Source organism: Mauremys mutica, chromosome 13 (assembly GCF_020497125.1).
Source record: "Mauremys mutica isolate MM-2020 ecotype Southern chromosome 13, ASM2049712v1, whole genome shotgun sequence".
NCBI classification, from domain to species: Eukaryota; Metazoa; Chordata; order Testudines; family Geoemydidae; genus Mauremys; species Mauremys mutica.
Window position 1 is genome coordinate 27,901,778 of NC_059084.1, and position 19,451 is coordinate 27,921,228.

Genomic DNA, 19,451 nt, shown 5'->3' on the forward strand with positions numbered 1-19,451 from the left:
AGAAGCACAAACGATGGGGCAGAGTTAAGGCTGGGGCGGATTTCCAGGTTTCCTGAGGTTTGCACTAACTGTCTGTTCATTTTCCCATTTGCCAATTGTTTGGCATTTTATCACCGCTCTTTGGAATGCGTTGGTTTGTTTCCACCTCACCTTTCTCTCAAACTTGGTTTTTATTTGGGAGCTCGACTTAGAGCTTGGGTTTGCTGCTGAAGGGGGGCTGGTGCACGGGGCTCTCTGATTGCGGGTTAGGCTGCCCTTTGGAGACCCCACTCTCTGCAGGCTTTTTTCTATGTTTAGTGAAACAAAGTGAAGGATTCTTTGAAACAAGTCCAAGTGGGAACTGGGATTGTTTAGTCTGCAGAAGAGAAGAGTGAGGGGGGATTTGATAGCTGCTTTCAACTACCTGAAGGGGGGTTCCAAAGAGGCTGGAGCTCGGCTGTTCTCAGTGGTGGCAGATGACAGAACAAGGAGCAATGGCCTCAAGTTGCGGTGTGGGAGGTTGAGGTTGGATATTAGGAAAATCTTTTTCACTAGGAGGGTGGAGAAGCACTGGAATGGGTTACCTAGGGAAGTGGTGGAATCTCCTTCCTTAGAGGTTTTTAAGGTCAGGCTTGACAAAGCCCTGGCTGGGATGATTTAGCTGGGTTTGGTCCTGCTTTCAGCAGGGGGTTGCACTAGATGACCTCCTGAGGTCCCTTCCAACCCTGATAGTCTATGAGTCTATGGTTATTTAGTGCAACATACATAGCTGCCAAATCCATGCCCCTTTATAAAAAACGGCCTAGTGCCCATGTCTTAGGAGGAACTTAGGATCATTCCAGCAAAGGGGCAGAAGGAGAGATGGCAGGTCCAAGGCGCAGGTCTTTTGCAGAAGCTATAGGAGTTGGTTGCATCTGGCCTTAGACGTTTCAGGTATTTAATACAAGATTTGGGGTCCTGCTGCACTGCCCCCGCCCCCAGCCGCTCTTGTCCAGTTGCTTGTGATCGCCCTGGTGCCGGTGTTTAGTCTGCAAACGGTTTCTCTGCTTGATCGTAGGGGCGGGAGTCCTGGCCTTGCCGGGCCAGCTTGCTGCCCAGTCTGCCGGTTGTTTTCTGTTCCCGCACCACCGGGCGGGGTGTTTAGTGCCCGTGCTAAGGCAGTGACTAGCCGGGGCCTGCTCCGTGGCGAGCCCCGCTGACGCTGGGGCCACTCCGGGGAAGGGCGGGCTCCCACTGAAGGCGAAGGTTCCGCGGGGCAGGGGCTCCCGGCGAGAGGAGAACGGCGCGCCGCGGCGCGGAGTATGTAGCGGCGCCCCGCGGAGCAGCTGGCTGGCGTGACCGATCCCCGCTCGCGTCCAATCAGGCAGGCGTGGAGGCGGGCGGGGAAAGTTGCCCGCTGGAGGCTGGCAGCGGTCGGAGCGCGAGGGAGTTGCTGAGCCCAGCTCCGAAGCAGCAGCCCCGGGGCCAGCCGCCGGAGATCCCGGCCCGGGCGCCTTCCTGCCCCCGCTGGACCGGCTGGAGGAGATGCTGGGCTGTGCGGAGATGCTGGCAATGTGCCTGCTGGCTGCCAAGCCCGCCCCCAGCCCCTGCGCCGGGCAGCCCCCGCAGCCCCGCGGCCAGGGGCTCGCCCTCTTCCACGATGTAAGTAGGCGCGGGGCGCGTTCCCCCTGTGCGAGGAGCGGGGCCAGCCAGCAGGCAGCGTAGGGTCCCTTCCCGCGGCTCCCACGTCCAGGGGGCTCAAGCCCGGGCTAGCCGGAGCCGGCGGCTGGCTGGGAGCGCTGGGCTGGGAGCTGGCGGGGTCCCGCAAGGCAGGCAGAACCCACCGTAACGGAGACTTCTGGCCGAGGCTGCACCCTGTGGGGAAAGATGCTGGTTTAGCTGCTCTGTGTGTGTGTGTGGTGTCCGCACCCACCCACCTACCGTGATGCGCACGGTCAACTATCTATCTGTGACCCAGGGGCACCTGCAAAATCTGCCTTTAGGGGCACAAGCAGGCAGTGATGTGGGCAGGTGTGTGAGTACAAAGGACAGGGAATTGTGTCTTTGCATCCCCACGTTTTGCATCCACGATTGAGGTGTCCGGGGTTGAAAATGTGTCCATGATGTGCAGTGCCATCACTTGGACTGGGAAAGAATGGGGAAATCCTTGCTTTCTCCTACGGAACAATGTGCAGTTCCTAGCACTGTTCCCTAACAATACACACGCCGATTTCATCCTCCAACTTTGCAAAATGCTACTAACATCCTTTTGGGATCAAGCTTTTGGGGGTTTGTTTTTCTTCATTGTCATGCAAGGAAAATAGTACGTGTTTCTTTTTCAATCAGTAGCCTGGGGAGGTTTTGGTTTTGGGGCTGGTCGATTTTCATGGCCAGTTTGGAAGCTTAAGCCCCTAACTGAATTATGTAATGTAAGAAACCTACGGTAAAAGTCACCCGAGCATGGTTTAAAATCTCGGCCGGGAAATCTATGTTAACAAAGGTTTATTGAAGCTGGCAGTCACACACTTAATGTGGGCGATGAAGGGTTTTCTAGTCCAGCTCCAAAGATGACTGCCAGCTGGGAAACATTTGAGTGTCTTTGCTTGTAATGTGCTGTATTTACTGCAGAGTTGTGGGTATTGCCTGATCCTTGTGTTCACTGCCTCCCTCTTAGAAACTAAGAGTTAAAAGCAGCTTTGAAGTAATGATCTGACTTAAAGCTTCCAGATCTCCAATGCTAGGAGCTGGCTAAGAACAGCTGCCCGTGCTTCCTGCAGCTGTGGGTGCAGTGGAGAACTTTCTGTTGATATCTTTCATCTTGACATTCAAAGCAAACAGCCCATTGTGCTTGATGCTCTGCTCCCCTGAATGTATCGGAGAGACATTAACGGAAACCCCTGTGGCTAATTGTACAAAAGAGAATTGTATGAAATGTTTATGAAGCCAGATGCTGGTGTCTGTTGGTGCCCCTGGCTCATTGTGAGAGGTCTCCATACCCTCACACCCAGGCTTTGCCAGTTCAGCCTTTATTGCACACAAGAGTGAAAGCCTTAGGAACACACAGCCAATTGGCTATTGTTTCTTTTGGCTCATGGATCTTAGGGTACGTTTATACTTACCGCGCGGGTCGACGCGGCGAGTTCGACTTCTCGGAGTTTGAACTATCGCGTCTGATCTAGACGCGATAGTTCGAACTCCGCCCTGGTCTACACACAGCCCCGGGGTCGAACTAGGGTACGCGAATTCAGCTACGTGAATAACGTAGCTGAATTCGAACTACCCTAGTTCGAATGACTTACCCGTCCAGACGCCGCGGAAGCAAACTCCGCGGCTCCAAGGTCGACTCCGCCAACTCCTCCTGCCGCGGTGGAGTACCGGAGTCGACCGCGGCGCTTCCGGAGTTCGAACTATCGCGTCTAGATCAGACGCGATAGTTCGAACTCCGAGAAGTCGAACTCGCCGCGTCGACCCACGCGGTAAGTATAAACGTACCCTCCGGAAGCGCCGCGGTCGACTCCGGTACTCCACCGCGGCAGGAGGAGTTGGCGGAGTCGACCTTGGAGCCGCAGAGTTCGCTTCCGCGGCGTCTGGACGGGTAAGTCATTCGAACTAGGGTAGTTCGAATTCAGCTACGTTATTCACATAGCTGAATTCGCGTACCCTAGTTCGACCCCGGGGCTGTGTGTAGACCAGGGCTTAGTCCTCAATCCTTTCTCTCGAATTGTGTATGCTGTGGAATTGCTTCCTACTTAGACAGTAGCTTGGAGCTGTGGAAACCACTGCCCAAGGTACTGTCTCCTCCAGAGGGTCTGACGGGTACCCTCAGAGTCAAATGTGCCCAGCTGACTCTTAGAACGTGGCCTCCTGCTTCCCACTGCCTGTGGCTACAGGGTCACCCGCTGGGCTTTGTGCAACTGAGTCACCAACAAGAGACATTTTTTTTCATTTCAAACATGCAGCGTTTCAGCTCCTGGCTCATTGCCTGGCTGTCAAAGTGCTGGTCACTCCTGTCTCAGGCAGAAGCCACCTCTCTCCTCCTCCCCTCTCCGAGCAAGTGAGGTGCCCTTCCTAGGACTGAAATCAAGCTGGTGGTGGGGTGGCCCAGTAGCTAGGGGGAGGCTTTGATGCTGACAGAGGGAAATGAAATGGAAGCTTCAGCCCTTCCCTGAGGATTAGAACAATTTATAGCAAACGTAATCACCAGGACAGAGTCCAACAGGAGGAGCATGACTTGCAAGGCCCTTGGAGCACTGCTGGGGCTGGAGCACAGTTAATCAGCATGGCTCAGTCAGAACTAGTGACGTCTGACTAAATAAATTGTTCCCGTTTGCACCAATCAATAAATCTGCAGGATTTTGCTTTGAAAACTCTAAGCTGAGGATAGACCGGGCTGAGGATGTGTTATTACACTGGGAGCAGTGTCAGCATGTCTGTTGTGACAGGAGCAGCTAAGTTTCTGGCTAAGGGTGGACTAGATATTTGAGCTGAGATTTGCAATGGACCCAAATCCCAGGTCAGCAGGAGCTGAGTGCCCGATTCTCAAGGATTCTTTGCAAATTCCAGCCTTTGCAGTTGATTTGCAATGTTAGGTGTTTGCAGCTGCACACATATATTTGCAGGTGTCTAAATTCTCATGTCAGGTGACACATGGGGGAGGTAGGTGCTCAGGTACCTTTGAGATTGGCACAGAGTAAAAGCCTTTATAGAATCACATGAGTTAAGCATATGCAAATACCTGCATGTAACTGTCCATGCTGAACTTTGAAAATCTGGTCCTATTTCAGAGAGAAATAAAGTGGCAGAGAGCAGTAGACAGAAGTCCTGCCAGTCCCAAGTGTTTAAAAATAATCACAAGTCAGGCCTCCAAATATCATATGTAAATAATGATAATAAATATTGGGTCATTTTTAGTTTGTATTCTGGTTTCAGATACAATAGGGATCATGTCTGCAAGCTTTTCTCTGAAACAACATGGGCAAGAAACTCACTTTAAAAAGAGCTGAGATTCTCATGTATTCACATGACTCCAGAAGCCGGGGCTTTAAGGAAAGCACCAAATAGTGTGAGACTCATGAAAAAATTGTGAGAATTGTCAAGTGCAACTGTTTAAAAGTGACACCCATTAGTGCTTGTCTAATCTAACTGCTAAAATATTTTACATGCTGTCTGTTTTATCTGCTGGAATTACACACCCTATTGTAAACATGTCATGAACCAGTTGAAGTCAATCCTATTTGCTCAGGTAGGGGTGTCTGACAGACACCTCAAAGACCAGGTGTGGCCCAGCGACTTCTAGAATACCATCCATGGCTTTCTTTAATACAGAGGTCCTGTAATGGACATGGCCGATCCCAGCATGCAGTGCTCAATCTTGATCTCAGTAGCAAGGGTGCTCAGCTCAAGGTGGAGCATTACATGCCGGGAAGCGTAGTCTCTGAGGGAAGCAATTTAGGTGTGCCTCCGAGACTGAAGTCTGGGTACCCAAGTCTGGGTACCCAAGAACATCTGGGCAGCTTTTAGGGTGAAAGCCGCAGTTCCTGTGCAAAGCACAAGTTAACTTGGGTTGCATGAGGGATGCTATCCTCCCTTCACCCACAGGCAGGGTGCCGGATGTGGATTTAAACCCCACTGGGGGTTTGTGGCCAGTGGGTCTGTGCAGACTGCAGCCCCACTCTCTCTGTGCCCTTCTCCTTTGGCTCCTGCCCCCCCCCCACCCCGAGCTCCTGGGAGAAGAACCCCCACAGATTTCCCCGTCCTTGCATGGCTGCTCCGCTTCCTGGGCTGTGCTGCCGAATGTGGTAGTTTCACAGCATTTGGCTTGTCAGGAGTCAGAGGAGCCGGGCTGCCCAGCACCAGGTGCCTATGGAGAGGCCCAGCCTGAGCATGCCTGGGTGCTCATCTCAAAGACATCGTCACTGCAGATAAGATCCTGCCACACCTGTCCACGTTGAGTGGCAGCTCGCTATGCCAACCATCAGCTTCGGTGGGGCTACTTGTGTGGTGAGTGGCCACGCACCCTGTGTAAAGGTGGTGGAATTGGGCCCTCTGCCTCAAGAGCGAGCTGAGAATGGGATGAGACAATCAGGGACGAGGCTGCACAGCTGGTAAGTGGCTCCAGACTTTACAGCTGTGAGAGCCTGTGTTTGCAGTTTCTGTCCTGGGGACGGTCACGGGGGGCACGAGGGGAATGTCTGAGGCAGGGGGAAGCCATGGGAATTCCATTCCTCTCTGCTCACTGCTCCCCAGCAGTGAGCACTCAATAGCTCCCCACCTGGGAGTGTATTTTTCACTTCTCCATCCATTTTGCTGTGGTTTACATTAGCACTTGCTAAATATTGGCCAGGTTGTGCCCGGTGCCTGTGCAGGTGATGGCTTCCCCCTTGTTTCTCCCAGGCAGGGGCTGGCTGCAGTTGCAGTCCTTGCACTCCCCTAAATACAGGACTGTAAAGCGTTAAGTACACCAGAAAGGATAGGCAGAAGGAGGGGTCGTGGCTGTCCCTCCCCCATTGCAGTGACTTGGAGAGGAAGGAGGTTCCAGTGCTTAGGGCTCTATCCAAGATGTAGGTTCAATTCCCAGCTCTGCCACAGACTGCCTATGTAACCTTGAGTAAATCACTTAGTCTCCGTGCCTCAGTTTCCCCTCCATATAATAGGGATAATAGTCCTGCCTACTTCATGGGGTGTAGTGAGGGTAGATCTGCTGGGGACTGTGAGGCACTCAGCTACTCCAGTAATGGGGACTTTACCTAGATAGAGTGCACAGAGCATCCCCTTAAAGAGCAGGAGCTGCACTCCCCAAGCACCAGTCACCTTGCTTTGCAGCTTTCAGCCCTCTCTGTGGCTTCCCCTTCACCTCATGTCTAAAGCAGCTGAGAGATGAGTGGGTCACCCCCGGACCCCTGCGCTCTCCCTCCCTGCATGGGCATCAGGGCAGAACACTGTCCTGTATGTTTGTTTCAGAACAACCTGTTTGTTCCAGGGTGATTAGAATCAGAGCGAGAGATCTCAGCCAGTGCTGGTGCAGTAGCTTGGCCCATTGCTTTCCAACTCACTCTGCACCGCGCATACGTTCCTGCCCTACGGATGGGCCGGAGTTCTTGCAGCGCGGCATTTGTAGCTGAGCTTCCAATAAGGGAAGATTGTACAGAAACCTGAGATACTTAACCTAAGCTGGAGCCACATCTCTGACCTGGCTCTGGCTGGAGGAGCTGCCCAAGGAATAAAGGGGGAACTGGGCTCAGGGAAGTGATAATGTGACAAAGAACTTCTTGCCTCTAAATCCAGCTCCCATCCAACTGGGGCGAGCATAGTAACTCGCTTTTCATGCCTTCTTAAGAGCTTAGGTGCCATGAGTTTGCAAGACAGTCCAGTTCTCAGCAGACTTGGGCATTCAAACAGCAAAAGATGCCCAAACTGATACTAATTGGCAGTTTCATTGGGGAGGCTAACGATGCATTGTGCAAAACAAAGACCTCTCTGCCCCTAACCCTTTCAGCTCACGGTTGAGGGGTGTGAGGCATGTGGACCTATTCTGCCATTGGAGGATTTCAGTCTGTAGGACTGTCGAGCCAGCGTCAGTGACTACCCAAAATGTTCAGCTGGATGGAGCAGGCAGAGCCCCACTTGAAAAGCATGGTCTGGCTGATAGATGCTGAATGCCAGTAGAAATCCTCTGGGCAGCTGCTTTCTTACCGAACAGTTAATCAGAGCACCATTAGCACAATTAACACCCGAGGCACCAATCTTGTTACCAGCAATCCTAGACGCATCCAACGGCTGCCCCTGTTCCCACAGCTTCCCTTGGACCTTCTGTTTGGTTTCTCTGCTCATAGGTTAGTCCCAGAGACGGGTGGGAGGATTTTAACACTTCTACTTTCAGCACGAAGTAACCGGACAGCTTCCAAACAGCTTCACTGAGCTTGGCTGTGAGCAACAGCCTACTTCCTTCCATGGCTCCTCCACTGCCACAGGCCCATGCCCGCCTTGCAGATCAATACATGTCAGCATTTGGAATGATAAGCAAGAGTGCGTTACACATGAGAGGTGTGTGTGTGTTAATATACTGCTAGCCTAGAGCCACCTCTCATCGTGCGACTTCAAGCACTTCACAAACATCAGTTGAATGAGCATCACGATCCATCCCTGGGGTAGACTGAGACACACGACAGTGCTGAGTAGCTAAGTATAACTGTAATTACCCCTGTTTTACAGATGGGGAAAGCGATGCACAGGGATTTTAAGGGGTGTGTTTATAAAGGGTCTCTGCTTGTTTGTTCCCACATGTCTGCATGCAAGCAGATGCATGCTTTAAAAATTCTAACCTGTGTGCACATGCTGTCAGTTGGCTGACCCCTGTAGTGCAGATCCACACACCTGTGCCCTCAGAGGTCCTAGACTAGTGATTGGCAATGCACACAGAAGGTGTCTGCACCTGCCAAGTGTGGCTGCATGCATGTGCATGCGGAGAATGGCCTTGGAACATGGATCCTTAAATGACTTGCCCAAGGACACCCTGGTTTAGCCCAGGACAGCCCAGAGTCATTAGCTGTGCCTGGAGCTGGACCCAGAAATCATAGTCTCCTCCTCACTGTGTTACAACCCCCACCGCTCCAGCTGGTGCTAATTAACACTCTCTTTGCATGCAGTCTCAACAGAGGCACCAAGGACTAAATGGGTCCATAGAGAAGGAACTGTCCTATCAGCCATAGATTAGCTCCTTCAGGTCAGGACTGAGGCCCATGCAAAGGCAGCATGTGGAAACCTGTTCCACTGTGGACTATGCCAGGTTTAAACAGAGGCCATTAGTCTCCAAGGCTTCCCAGCACCTTTGAAATCAATAAAGTGTGTACACACACACACACACACACACACACACACAAACAAAATGTGGAGTCTGCCTCCCACTCACTTGCTCTTAGCCACTGGACATCTCGGTCTCCGTGCTTACAGAAGATTGAAAATAAAGAGCCCCCCTTTATTACCTCTGGGACTGAAAGGGCGTCACCCTCCATCTGTCCTTGAAGTGAGACCCCGAGCTCCATCCTGCATGGGTGAAAATTCTTATCGTTTCCCTGGGGCAGGCGCCTTGAGGCCTGGAGGGCAGGCTTAGCTCAGGTGCTGCTGAAGATAGGTACACCTGGCGCCCCTTCCCGTAGGCCGTGCTGGGGGAGGACGGAGGCAGAGGTCAGAGAAAGCAGAGAGGATTTCGGAAAGGCAGCCCACAGAAAGCTGCAGCTGCTTTGGCCTGCCCGGAGCCTTGGCCAGGTCTGCTGTTCATGGCTAGCACAGGGGGGCCCCGTGAGGAACTGCCACCTCGGCAAGCGACTGGCAGCCTGCAGTGTATCTGGCAGGCTCCTCCTTTGCTGTGAGCCTGATGGTGCCCGTTAGAGACATGAGGGGTGGGCAGACGAAGGGGGGCTGACAGTGGAGGGAGGGATAGGGGATGGAGGGTCTGCTGAAGCATCAGAGGCCTGAGAGCCACACCAGGATATTGGATTCCTTAGATGCACAGGGAGAGAGCACAGGGCTTGTGCAGCGCGCTAGGGTGGCTCCTCTGTGCTTTCCCCTTTAAAGGTCCGTGAGGGTGCGAGGAGAAAGGAGCGAGGAGAAGAGAGAGCAGACGTGAAAAGAGGGGTCAAAGACAGGGGAGTGGAAGAGGAAGGAAGGCAGGGGAGGGAGGGAGAGAGGATTTAGAGATGAGACACCCCCTACCTCACCACTCGTTATCCATCAGTTGAGACATGCAGGCCACACAAATCACCGAAATAGCCTTCCCCGCCGACGTTTGTCCATCAAATGGCCTTGGCAGATGTGCAGAACGTTAAGCACGAGAGCCTCCTGCCAGCTCCCCCCTGCCAGCTTGCCACCCATTGGCTTTATCCAGCTGGCTCAGTAACAGCCAGAGCTCACAGTTAGTGCGGCCCCGGTGCTGTTCTTTAATAGCACATCCTGGGGGTGCCCAGAGGTCCCACTGCGGAGCGGGGTCTCCTCCCGCCAGGCAGCTGAACACATGTGTAGGTAGCTATAGCTTCTGCCCTGAGGGCTTGCAGTGTAAGAAATCCTCTCCCGTTTGCTTGGTTTATTCCGGTCAGGAAGCCGCCTGGAGGAAGTTGCTTGATGCCACAGGTGTGTTGGAGGGTGATATGAATCCAGGTGTCCCTGCTTGCTCCCTCTCCTGCTGAGCCAGTTACGTCCAACACAAAACACAAGGACAAACCGTCCATGAGCTCAGCTGAGGACATGCTGTCTCAGAGCTGGCAGCGTGGTGGCTTCACACCCCTAGGAAGCCCAGGTCATCCGTGCAGCTAGCTGGGAGTTTAGAGGCCAGTGATTCTGAGATGAGTGTGGGAGAAGAAAGCATGCCACTCCTGGCACCCGAGAGGATGCCAGCTGAGTGCTGGTAGGGGGAGCTGGCAGTAGGTGGCGCCATGCAATAGCGAGGGAGGCTGGAGAAGGAGCAAGGGCTGCCAAGGGACAGGGAAATGAAGAGGGGGTTTATTGTTTAAATTGGATCTAAATTTCCACGTTTGTGGGTGGGCTATTGGAGCACTAAATCCTCCCGCTCGTTCCAGCACAGCATGCTGAGCTCGAGGTGAGGAACGCAAGCAAACAGGCAGCAGGCCGGTTTAATGTGATCCTGGCAGGTCTCTCTCTGGGCTGCTAAGGCTGATGTACTCTGGGTTTCTGCACCAGCCCGTAACCCAGAGGCATTGTGCAGGTAGAGTGCACAATGGCTAGGCAGAAAGGCTAGAGTCATTCCTGAGTCTGCCTGGCTAGATTTCCATTCTGTCCCCTGGACCCAGCAGCGTGTCTCACATGAATGCGTCCTCACAACCCCTCCTAAGGGCCGGATTCTGGCCCGTACCCTGGGAAGGGTGGACGAGGGGCTGTGCAGCGGCCGGAGCCCCCAGAGGATGTGACTGAGTCAGCCAAGCAAGCCCCCTGCCACCCTTGCAGAGTGGTTCCACCTCCAGATCCAGCCTCTGCCCTCTAGTGCAGAGAGAGGCAGAGGCAAATCCACTGTCCTAGTCTCACCATGTCCCCTTTAGGGTATGTCTGCTCTGCAGCTGGGAGCATGATTCCCAGCATGAGTAGATGGCATGTAGCCAGGAGGTCCAGGCAGGCTTGTAAGCAGGCAGCTACCCCCAGCTACACTATTTTTAGCGCACTAGTTCGAGCAGAGCTGGCCCATGTCTACCTGAGCTGGGAACCCAGGTGCGGCATAGACCTACCCCTAGACAGGATGACTAGGCAGGAGCAGGGACTGGCCATGCCTACACTGGGGATTGAGGGGAGAAGAGTTCCTTGAGTCCTATCAGATGTCACTTGGAATGGTCTTATTGTCCCCATGAACATCTAATCCTTTTCTGAACCCTGCCCAGCTGCCCCAGTGCAAGGAGTCCAGGCTGGGCGCTCCCCTGTAGGGCTGGCTGGAAACCAAGAATTCCAGTTCATGGAACATTGCGACGACTCAGAATGTTATTATTCCACATCGGGATGAAACCGAGACCTTGTGACATTTTTTGCAAATGGAGAGCCCCTCACCCTAGAATAGCCAGTAGTCCAGTGATTAGGGTACCCAGCTGGGCTGTGGGACACTTGGGATCAAGTCCCTGTTCTGTCTGAATTAGGCACCTAAATATCTTTGAGGATCTGGACCCAAGTGGCCTGAAGACTATCCCAGGCATGACCCATCACTTGGGAGGCAGGTGGTGTCTAACCCACCACTCTTAAACACCCATCCCACCCTGTGACACTGACCTGGATAGACATGGCTTTCACAGATCCCTGAGGTTTCCAAGACACCCAACAACCTTTACAGACCATGGTCCAGGTTTTCACAAGACCCCTGACCAGACTTGCAGGAGCTCTGCACTCAGAGTTGGAGCCAGATTTCCAAAGGAGTTCAGCCTCCCCCACCCCGCTCCGCTTTTTGGAAAATCAGCTCACTAATTTTGGAGCCTGTGTGGGAGCTGAGCTCTTCTGTACAGGGAAGATCCCCGGGCCCAGATGTGCTGGCTGCACATGGTTGGTGGCTCTTTGTCAATAGCCTGAGCAGATCAGCTTCAGATGCCGCAGGGGAGCAGAGCTGTGCAGGAATGAGCCATTTTTACAGAATCACGGTTCTTGATCATCGCTACACCTTGAGGTCAGGCTTCAGATTCCCTTTGTAGTTCAGAGGAATCCAAGTCTTCTCAGGAAAGAGGTGAAAGGTGGCGCTGTGCTGGAGGCTCAGCTTTTGCTATTAGCCTCCGAAAGACAGAAGAAAGCCTTTCTCTCACGGCGGCCGTAGGCTTTGAAGTGTTTGGCATGTTTATGCTAAGACAGTAGAACCTTCCAGCTGGTGCGGTGGCAGAGATATCCCACTTGAAGCGTGCACAACAAGAGCAGATGAGGCGTCCATACAGCATGGTCAGGGAGGATTTTTTCTAATCTTTTCCCTGTTCTTCCTTTTCTGTAATTTTCCCAGATGAGCCTTGACCCTTCCCTCAGCATGTTCTGCCCCCTCATCAACAGGGAGATTCATTAAGGCAGCAGCCTGTTTTCCTCACTGCTTTTGAATTCTAGTTTCTTGAATGCCCAGTGTTCTGCACAATGGGTGGGATTTTCCACAGCTCCTTAGTAGCCCCTAGAAGTGACTTTCCTCAGGCACTTGGGCACTTTGGAAGATTGCACCCAACTTAAAGGTCATTTCCTGGCCTCATGTGAATCCTTGCCAGAAGTTTTATGCCTATGAACTCACCATAGTGGGAGGGGAGAGGATCTGTGTGCTCGCAGCTCTGTTCTCTCCCTTTCTTCAAGTGTGGGGAGTTGGGAACTTCTCTTCCCCCCGCCTCCCTGATTATGGGCAGCATCGAAGCATATGACCTACAGAGAGGTTTCAAGGATAATTTTATCTATTTTTGGAAAGTGCTTTCCAATCTTTGGATAAAGGAAGTGATTGAGTTTGAAGTACAGTGTTTTTATTACAGTATATTTCCACTTCTGAACATCTCCAGTGCCTGGGGAGACTTTTCTGCACTCCAGGGCTTCAGCACTATGACTCTGCGTGAAATCGCCCCAGTTAACAAGTTGAAAAGAGGGTGTTGTGACTTCCAGCCCTGGGATCTGAGAATCAAGCCGAGTTCTCTTGGACGTCATGCGTTGTCGTTAATGAGAATGGTTCTGCATTCAGCGCAGTTCTGCTGATAATGTGAGAGCGCAAATAGATTCCAGCTTGCTGTCCCAGGGCAGGACGGAAACAGACGGCACTAAAAACCTCCTTGCCTCATTAATTCATCAGATCACTTGACTCTGAGTGCACATGGGGAGCAGTTCACTTCAGCAAGACGGTGCCAGGTTAGTCACTTTCCTGACCCTTTAGAGAAAATCACTGTAGCGCCTGCCTGGTGCTTCTCCCGGGCCTACTTTGCAACCAGAAGACAAACTAGTGAGCCCAGGCCCAATGGGGAGGGTAGAGTTGTGCTCCTCAGCCATTGTAACAAAGCTATGGTGAGGCTGCTGCTTTCCTTGAAATCCTTTCCTTGTTCTCTCCCTGCCCCTCTGTTCATTGTCCGTCAGATCTAAACCTGGATTTTTAAGGCTGGTTTATCTTCCACCTGCTCCCCCAGAATCAGCCCTGACCTCTCTGTTGTTATGATTAAGTGGGAGATTTTCCTTCCTGTGCTTCTCAGTCTCACTCCCAGACTCCCTGGTTCTTGGTCAGACTCTGGGATGTTGCCCTGCAGTAATGTGGGTTCCTATTTTCATTCCCTGGAGTGATCACATCTGACAGTCCAGGAGCTGAGGACATTATCTCGCCCTGTGGAGGCAGAGGAGTTCCCAAGGCACTGAATCAATTCATAGGGAGCTTAACAAAGAAATGGCTGTTGCTTCAGCACTTGCTCTCTCCCCTTCAGCATCCTCAGTATATTCAGTTGACAGATTCTCAATGCAGTGACCAGGGCTGTGGCTGGCGGTGAAAAGTGCCCGAGAGCGGCTCTGGAGAGAGACCCGGCATTACCTGCTTCGAGGGAAGGCAGCAGCAAGAGCATCTAAGGGAGACTGTCAAAATACATTACAGGATGATGGGCTCTTTAAGAGGGGGCGGGGGTCAGTGCACCTGTGACTGGTTACCTGCCCACTTAGGCTTAAGGGAAAGCACCTGGGCTATACCAAGAGGGAAGGAGGAAGAGCAAGCTGCGGCTCTCCCCCAAATGAATACGGGTCACTTTGTGGATGGTTGTGTGATGTGGGTTAAACACAGGAGAATTAAAGTGGCTGGGGAGAGAATCAATGAAGCACACAGGGAGGTCTCAGAATGGGGAGCTGCTTTGAGGTTTTAATTTTCAATCACTTTAAACAAAGAGAACGCTCTTCACTAGAAGACCAGTTAGAGAGGAGTGGAACTGATATCTTTGTGGAGAACAGGCGCACTAGTGAACAGTTTTAAATTTCTGGGTGTACTGTCCGATAATGAACTTGGAACTTGGAAGAGAAAGTATTACAAGAAATGTAAAGGTAGAATTAATCTATTTACAGGTATTTCTGGGATTAACTGGGGAGCAGATGCGAAGGTGTTGAGGATGCTATAAAGAGCGTCATTAAGGTCAGTCATAGGTTATGGGTGTCAAGCTTTTAGTTCTCTGTCTGGAGTGGAGGTGAAAAGGTAGGTAGCTACTGGAGAACCGCCTGTCAATTTAAGAATGAAAATGTTAGCTCTGACATTTTGTCAAAGGAAGTCAAGGGAAATAGCACACGTAGGAATACTGGACAAATATATGAGGAGTGTGGGAAATTAAGCTGACAACATTTGCCCAACGCAATAAGCTTTCCCAGGGGAAAAAGACTGCAGGTGGGTGGCCAAGGGGAGAGGAGGATCCTCTTGGCGGGGAAGGAGAGAAGCTCCAGGACTGAGTTTGTTTTGATTTCTAGATAAATAAATTAGGCCCAGAGGGGGAATGTGTTAAGGACTCTGGACTAGTGATGTTTATTTAAGGAGCCATAGAGAGGCTAAGCTGAAGAAGGGTGGTGCAGAGCCATGTGTGGGGTGCTACAAGACAGGCCTAGCCCTTTGACAAGTCCCAAAATAGATGAGAGAGTTGGTCATGGTGTTTCTCCAATGTGCAAAGGAGGGCTCATCCATGGATTTGAAACATGGGGAATGTCCATCTAGGACAGGCACCTTGTAAAATAGAAATTAATAATGATGCTTGTACTGGGTACATGGGTGTGTAATCTTACTGATATGGGCGGTTTATGTGGAAATTGCTGCCCTGTGCTGGGTGGGACAACAACTGTCCAGCTGTGTGTCATGAGCCCCACACTGCTTACAGCTGGCGGAGACCCTCCTTTAGCTCTGGTGCCAGAGAACATGCTGGAGGAGTGACGCCAAAGTTTGGAGCGGTCGTTCTGTGCTGTTCATTGACAAGGGTGGCCAGAGGTTTGTGACAGTAAAAATCATTGTGTGTCTACAGCTCCTCCCATCCAGGAGCCAATTGGAATGATTAAAAAATGCCTTCAGAGAACCAGAGAAGTTAGAGATGGGAAGGCCCTCAGGGGTCCCACCTAGCTCATCTCTTGCTGTCAGCATGAGTCCAGGGCAGGCATTTTGTTCTCCAGTATTCTGTCCTTAGGCAACCCTGTCCCAGTACGCCAGGGAGCCTGTGGGGAGGATTGCATAGCTAGAAAGCAATCCGCACATGAGAACATTATTTCCTTCTGCACACAACTAAAAACTCAGCCACAACCAAGTGAGAAAAACACAGGTCCATTTCCACCCTGCACTTACCAACCTCCGAATGATGGAGTATTTGGAGCAGCTGCGAGCACTGCTCCTGCACTACTGAGTGGTTAGGATGGACTGACTGGCGACTGAGGCTGGGACCAGTGGCAGATTAGCCACTGGGCCAGTGGGGCCTGTGCCCGGGATCCCAGGCCAATTGAGGATCCCCCGTGCCCTGACCCCGCTCCCCGGCAGAAGTGTTGGGCAGGTAGGTGGGGCAAGCCCCAGCACACAGCCCCCAGCTGCAGCCCCAGGACTGGATGAGCTTCCTGCTGGGGCTGGGGCAGGGCTGAGGGAGCTGTGACACCCGGGCCATGGTGGGGGCACAGAGGTTCTCCAGTCTTGGGGCTGCAGTGCAGGGGGGAGGGAGAAAGGAGGAAATGGTTATGGGGGGGCCTCAGTGGGGGGGGCAATGTGGTGAACTGTGGATGGGACAGGGTGGGTCCACGGGGGAAGGGGCAGAACAGTTGGGGCCACAGGCAGAAGGGGCAGAACAGGGGCGGGACTGCAAGTGGAAAGAGTTGGGAGGGGGCCCCCCACTTGCTCTGGCCCAGGGCCGCACGAAACCTTAATCCGCCTCTGGCTGGGACATAACAGACTAATGATGGGAAACACTGATCCAGAGCCACTCTGGTGAGCCATCGGGTTTGTCCAGCCATGCGGCAAATCAGGGTGTTGGGGTTCTATTCCCGCTCTCCCCTGACGCGCTGTGTGACCTTTGGCATGTCACATGATCTCTTATACCCATTCTACAGATGGGCAAACAGCAGCCCAGTACTGCTTCCCACCATGTTGTGGGTCATATGTAACATTACTCAGAGTCCAGGAGCTGAGGTCATTACCAGCCCTGCAAATGAAGTGCAGCTTCCATGGCACCGGCTCTTTCCCTGGGTCTCAGGTAGGGCCCAGTCCTGCAAGTCTTACTCAGGTGAGCATCTCTTACTCATACATGAAGTGAGGGCACCGACTTGCATGAGGAAAGGTGGCAGGACTAGGCCCCTACTGGCGAAACAGGCTGAGTATTCAAACCAAACCATTATTTTTAAAGGGGAAAAATATATCTGTTTTAGGAATTTAATTTAAAAAAGTAACTTCCTTTAACAACGCGGTCCCTCCCACAGCACTTAAAATAGAACCTTACAAAATGGAAAAAACCCACTCGCTAACTGCCTCGCCAGGGGCTAATTTGGGCTGTGTGGAGAGGATTGCGATTGCCATTCTCTAGGCCATTTGAAGACATCAAGACAGCACTAATTAGGGTTCCTATTATTAGTGTGCTTTGTTCTCAAGGAATCTAGCTGTGGTAGGATGGCAGGTTATCATTTCACCTGTCAGATTTCATCCCTGCAGTGGCTCACAGCCAGGAAGGCCTCATGCTTCACATGGGGAGGCTGGGTTTGCGTCTCACGCCCAGCCTGCACTCCAACAGAGTTATCAGCTGTCAGACAGGTTACGAGGAGAGACAGCGTTTGATTGGTTTTATTGACCAATACATGGGTGGAATGCCTAGCAAGCACAGGCCCCATGTAACATCCCGAGAGGCCTCAGGATTGCTGCCTGCGGAGGTTCTTAGGCTGTTGCTTGACCTTTCTTTTTGGGAAGTGGTAAAGAAGGGGAGACAGGCAAAAGAGGTTCATCCGCCTGTTGTTGTATCGTCCCCCAGGTCAGCACCGATGGATGGATTTAAAGGGAGGGGCTGTATTCGCTGCTGGTGTAGATTGGCGTTGCTCCATTGACTTTAATAAAGCTGTGCCAGTTTTGGAGTATATGGAGATCAGAAATAGGCACTTGCCTCCGAGCGCTGAATCCTGCTCAGGGCTCTCTGGGAATCAGATACTCACAGATTAGCCCTAAACTCATAGATGGTTCCTGGCTTGATGTGAATTCAAAATATGCTGTGCAAGGCAAACTCCTTCCTTCCTCCCCTAACTACTGGCAGCTGTTCTGAGCAGGACAGGATCATTGTAAATGCAGCAGCAAGACTATGGAAGAGCCACCCTGCTTCCAAAGTGACTTTCACGTCAATGCTCAGGGTCTGCATCACTTAGGTCTCATTTCAAGGATTGCTAGGCACAGGAGGCACTGGGGTGAGTTCCAGGGGCGGTGGTGGTGGTGATCTGGTCTGGTTAGTGGCTGAAAGGTGGAAGAGAACTGATACATGTACATGTAATAGATGCTGAGAGCAGGGGTAATAAAAGAGATGGGCCTGAACCAGACAGATCAAATCTTGCAGAGTTTGGATGCCGGGGGGAGGTTTGACTCACTGTCGAGTCAGGGACTAGTTAAAGCATTTGGATCTGGAATTGAACTTCCCCTAAGTTCAGGTGCAGAGTTATCTGGGGACTCTTGTACCTCCCGCGCCACCGGGTCCGAGTGCCCCACAAACACGAATGAGTTTATCATCACGGCACCCCTATGATAGGGAAGTACATCCTCACTTTGCAGAAGGGGGAAACCGAGGCACAGAGCGATTAAGTGACGAGCCCAAGAACACAGAGAGGGTCAGTAGCACAGCCAGGAATTGAACTAAATTAGGCTGGTATCCTAATCACAAGACCACCCTTCCCACTTAGAGCTCGTTAGGGCTCAGATCTAGCTCTAGTTAATAAGACTTTGCACATACAGCTCGTGTACACTGGGAGTGTCTCCAGGCATCTTGCAAATCTCACCATAGCACCCTGGGAGGTGCTGTACATAGGGTTTACTAGTCGTGCTTAACAGACAGAGAAATGGAACCACAGAAAGGTGAGGTGACTTGGTCCAGGTCTCACAGTGAGTCAGTAGCAGAGCCCAGGAGTCCTAGCACCCAGTCCTCTCCTGTAACCAATGGGCCACGTTCCCCTTCTGGAGGACGAATCAAACCACCTGGAGAAAGGTTTCAATTTTCTATAGCTATTTTGCATCACCTTACAGAATTGAGGAGAGAAATCGACCCCTGCTCTGGAATTCTATGGGATGGTTAATAATGACCCTTGGAAAGGATTTCATTCTCTACCGAGTTCCACAGGGTTTTAGAGCCGTTTCATAGGCTTCTAGAGAAATGTCTATAGCAGGGCTTCTCTATTTGATGCCTGTTGCATTCAAAGGCTTTTTCCCCCCATAAGGATGCTTCCCATCTCAAAGTGCTGTGGACACAGAACAATCTGCGGTGTGATCAGGATGCATCTCGGTGAGCCCTGGCTCTGTGCACACATTCAGGCTCCTAGCCCAGTCTCGGTCCCGGAAGGGATGCAAATCAGAAGAGAAGGCAGTTGCCAAGCCGGTGTCTGTTTAATAAGAGAGCATCAGGCTGTGAACACAAAGGACAAACAGCAATTGGTAAGGTGATGCCAGCAGTTTGTTAGGTGATATCACCAGACTGGGCACTGTTGTCTAGGCAGTTACTCAGGTGCACCCATGGGAAAGAGGTGGAGGAGGGCGTTCAGCAGTAAAAAAAATCAGCAAGAAGCCAAGAGAGAAATAAGAGGGGCAAAAACAGCTGATGTGGGGCAGATGCTGCCGAGTTCTCATGGCAGGAAGAGCCTTTCCCAGGTAATGATACCCAGGAGCTCTCCTATGGCAGCACCAGCCCGCACTCGCCAATTGCTGATTTTTGGGATTGGCGACAGGTTTGTAAAACCAAATTCAGTTTGGGGAGAATCCAATTCTGAAATTTGTTTTGCATGTTGAGTGACTTGAAAGAATCCATTGCGGGTCTGTGCCAGAGTGGGGGCTTGAGCTGGGGTTTCCC

At 51.9% G+C, this 19,451-nt stretch overlaps 1 protein-coding gene across 4 annotated transcripts in view; it reads left to right on the forward strand.

Moving 5' to 3' along the window:
* Positions 1 to 1,415: 1,415 nt before the first annotated feature.
* The window catches only part of NECAB3 (N-terminal EF-hand calcium binding protein 3), a 131,844-nt gene continuing 113,808 nt past the window's right edge, over positions 1,416 to 19,451 (forward strand). For all 4 annotated transcript variants that reach the window (XM_044986670.1, XM_044986672.1, XM_044986669.1 and 1 more), the window contains exon 1: positions 1,416 to 1,620. In XM_044986670.1, the coding sequence (XP_044842605.1) occupies positions 1,504 to 1,620 (117 nt within the window). In that variant the 5' untranslated portion in view covers positions 1,416 to 1,503. The remainder of the gene's footprint in view (positions 1,621 to 19,451) is intronic.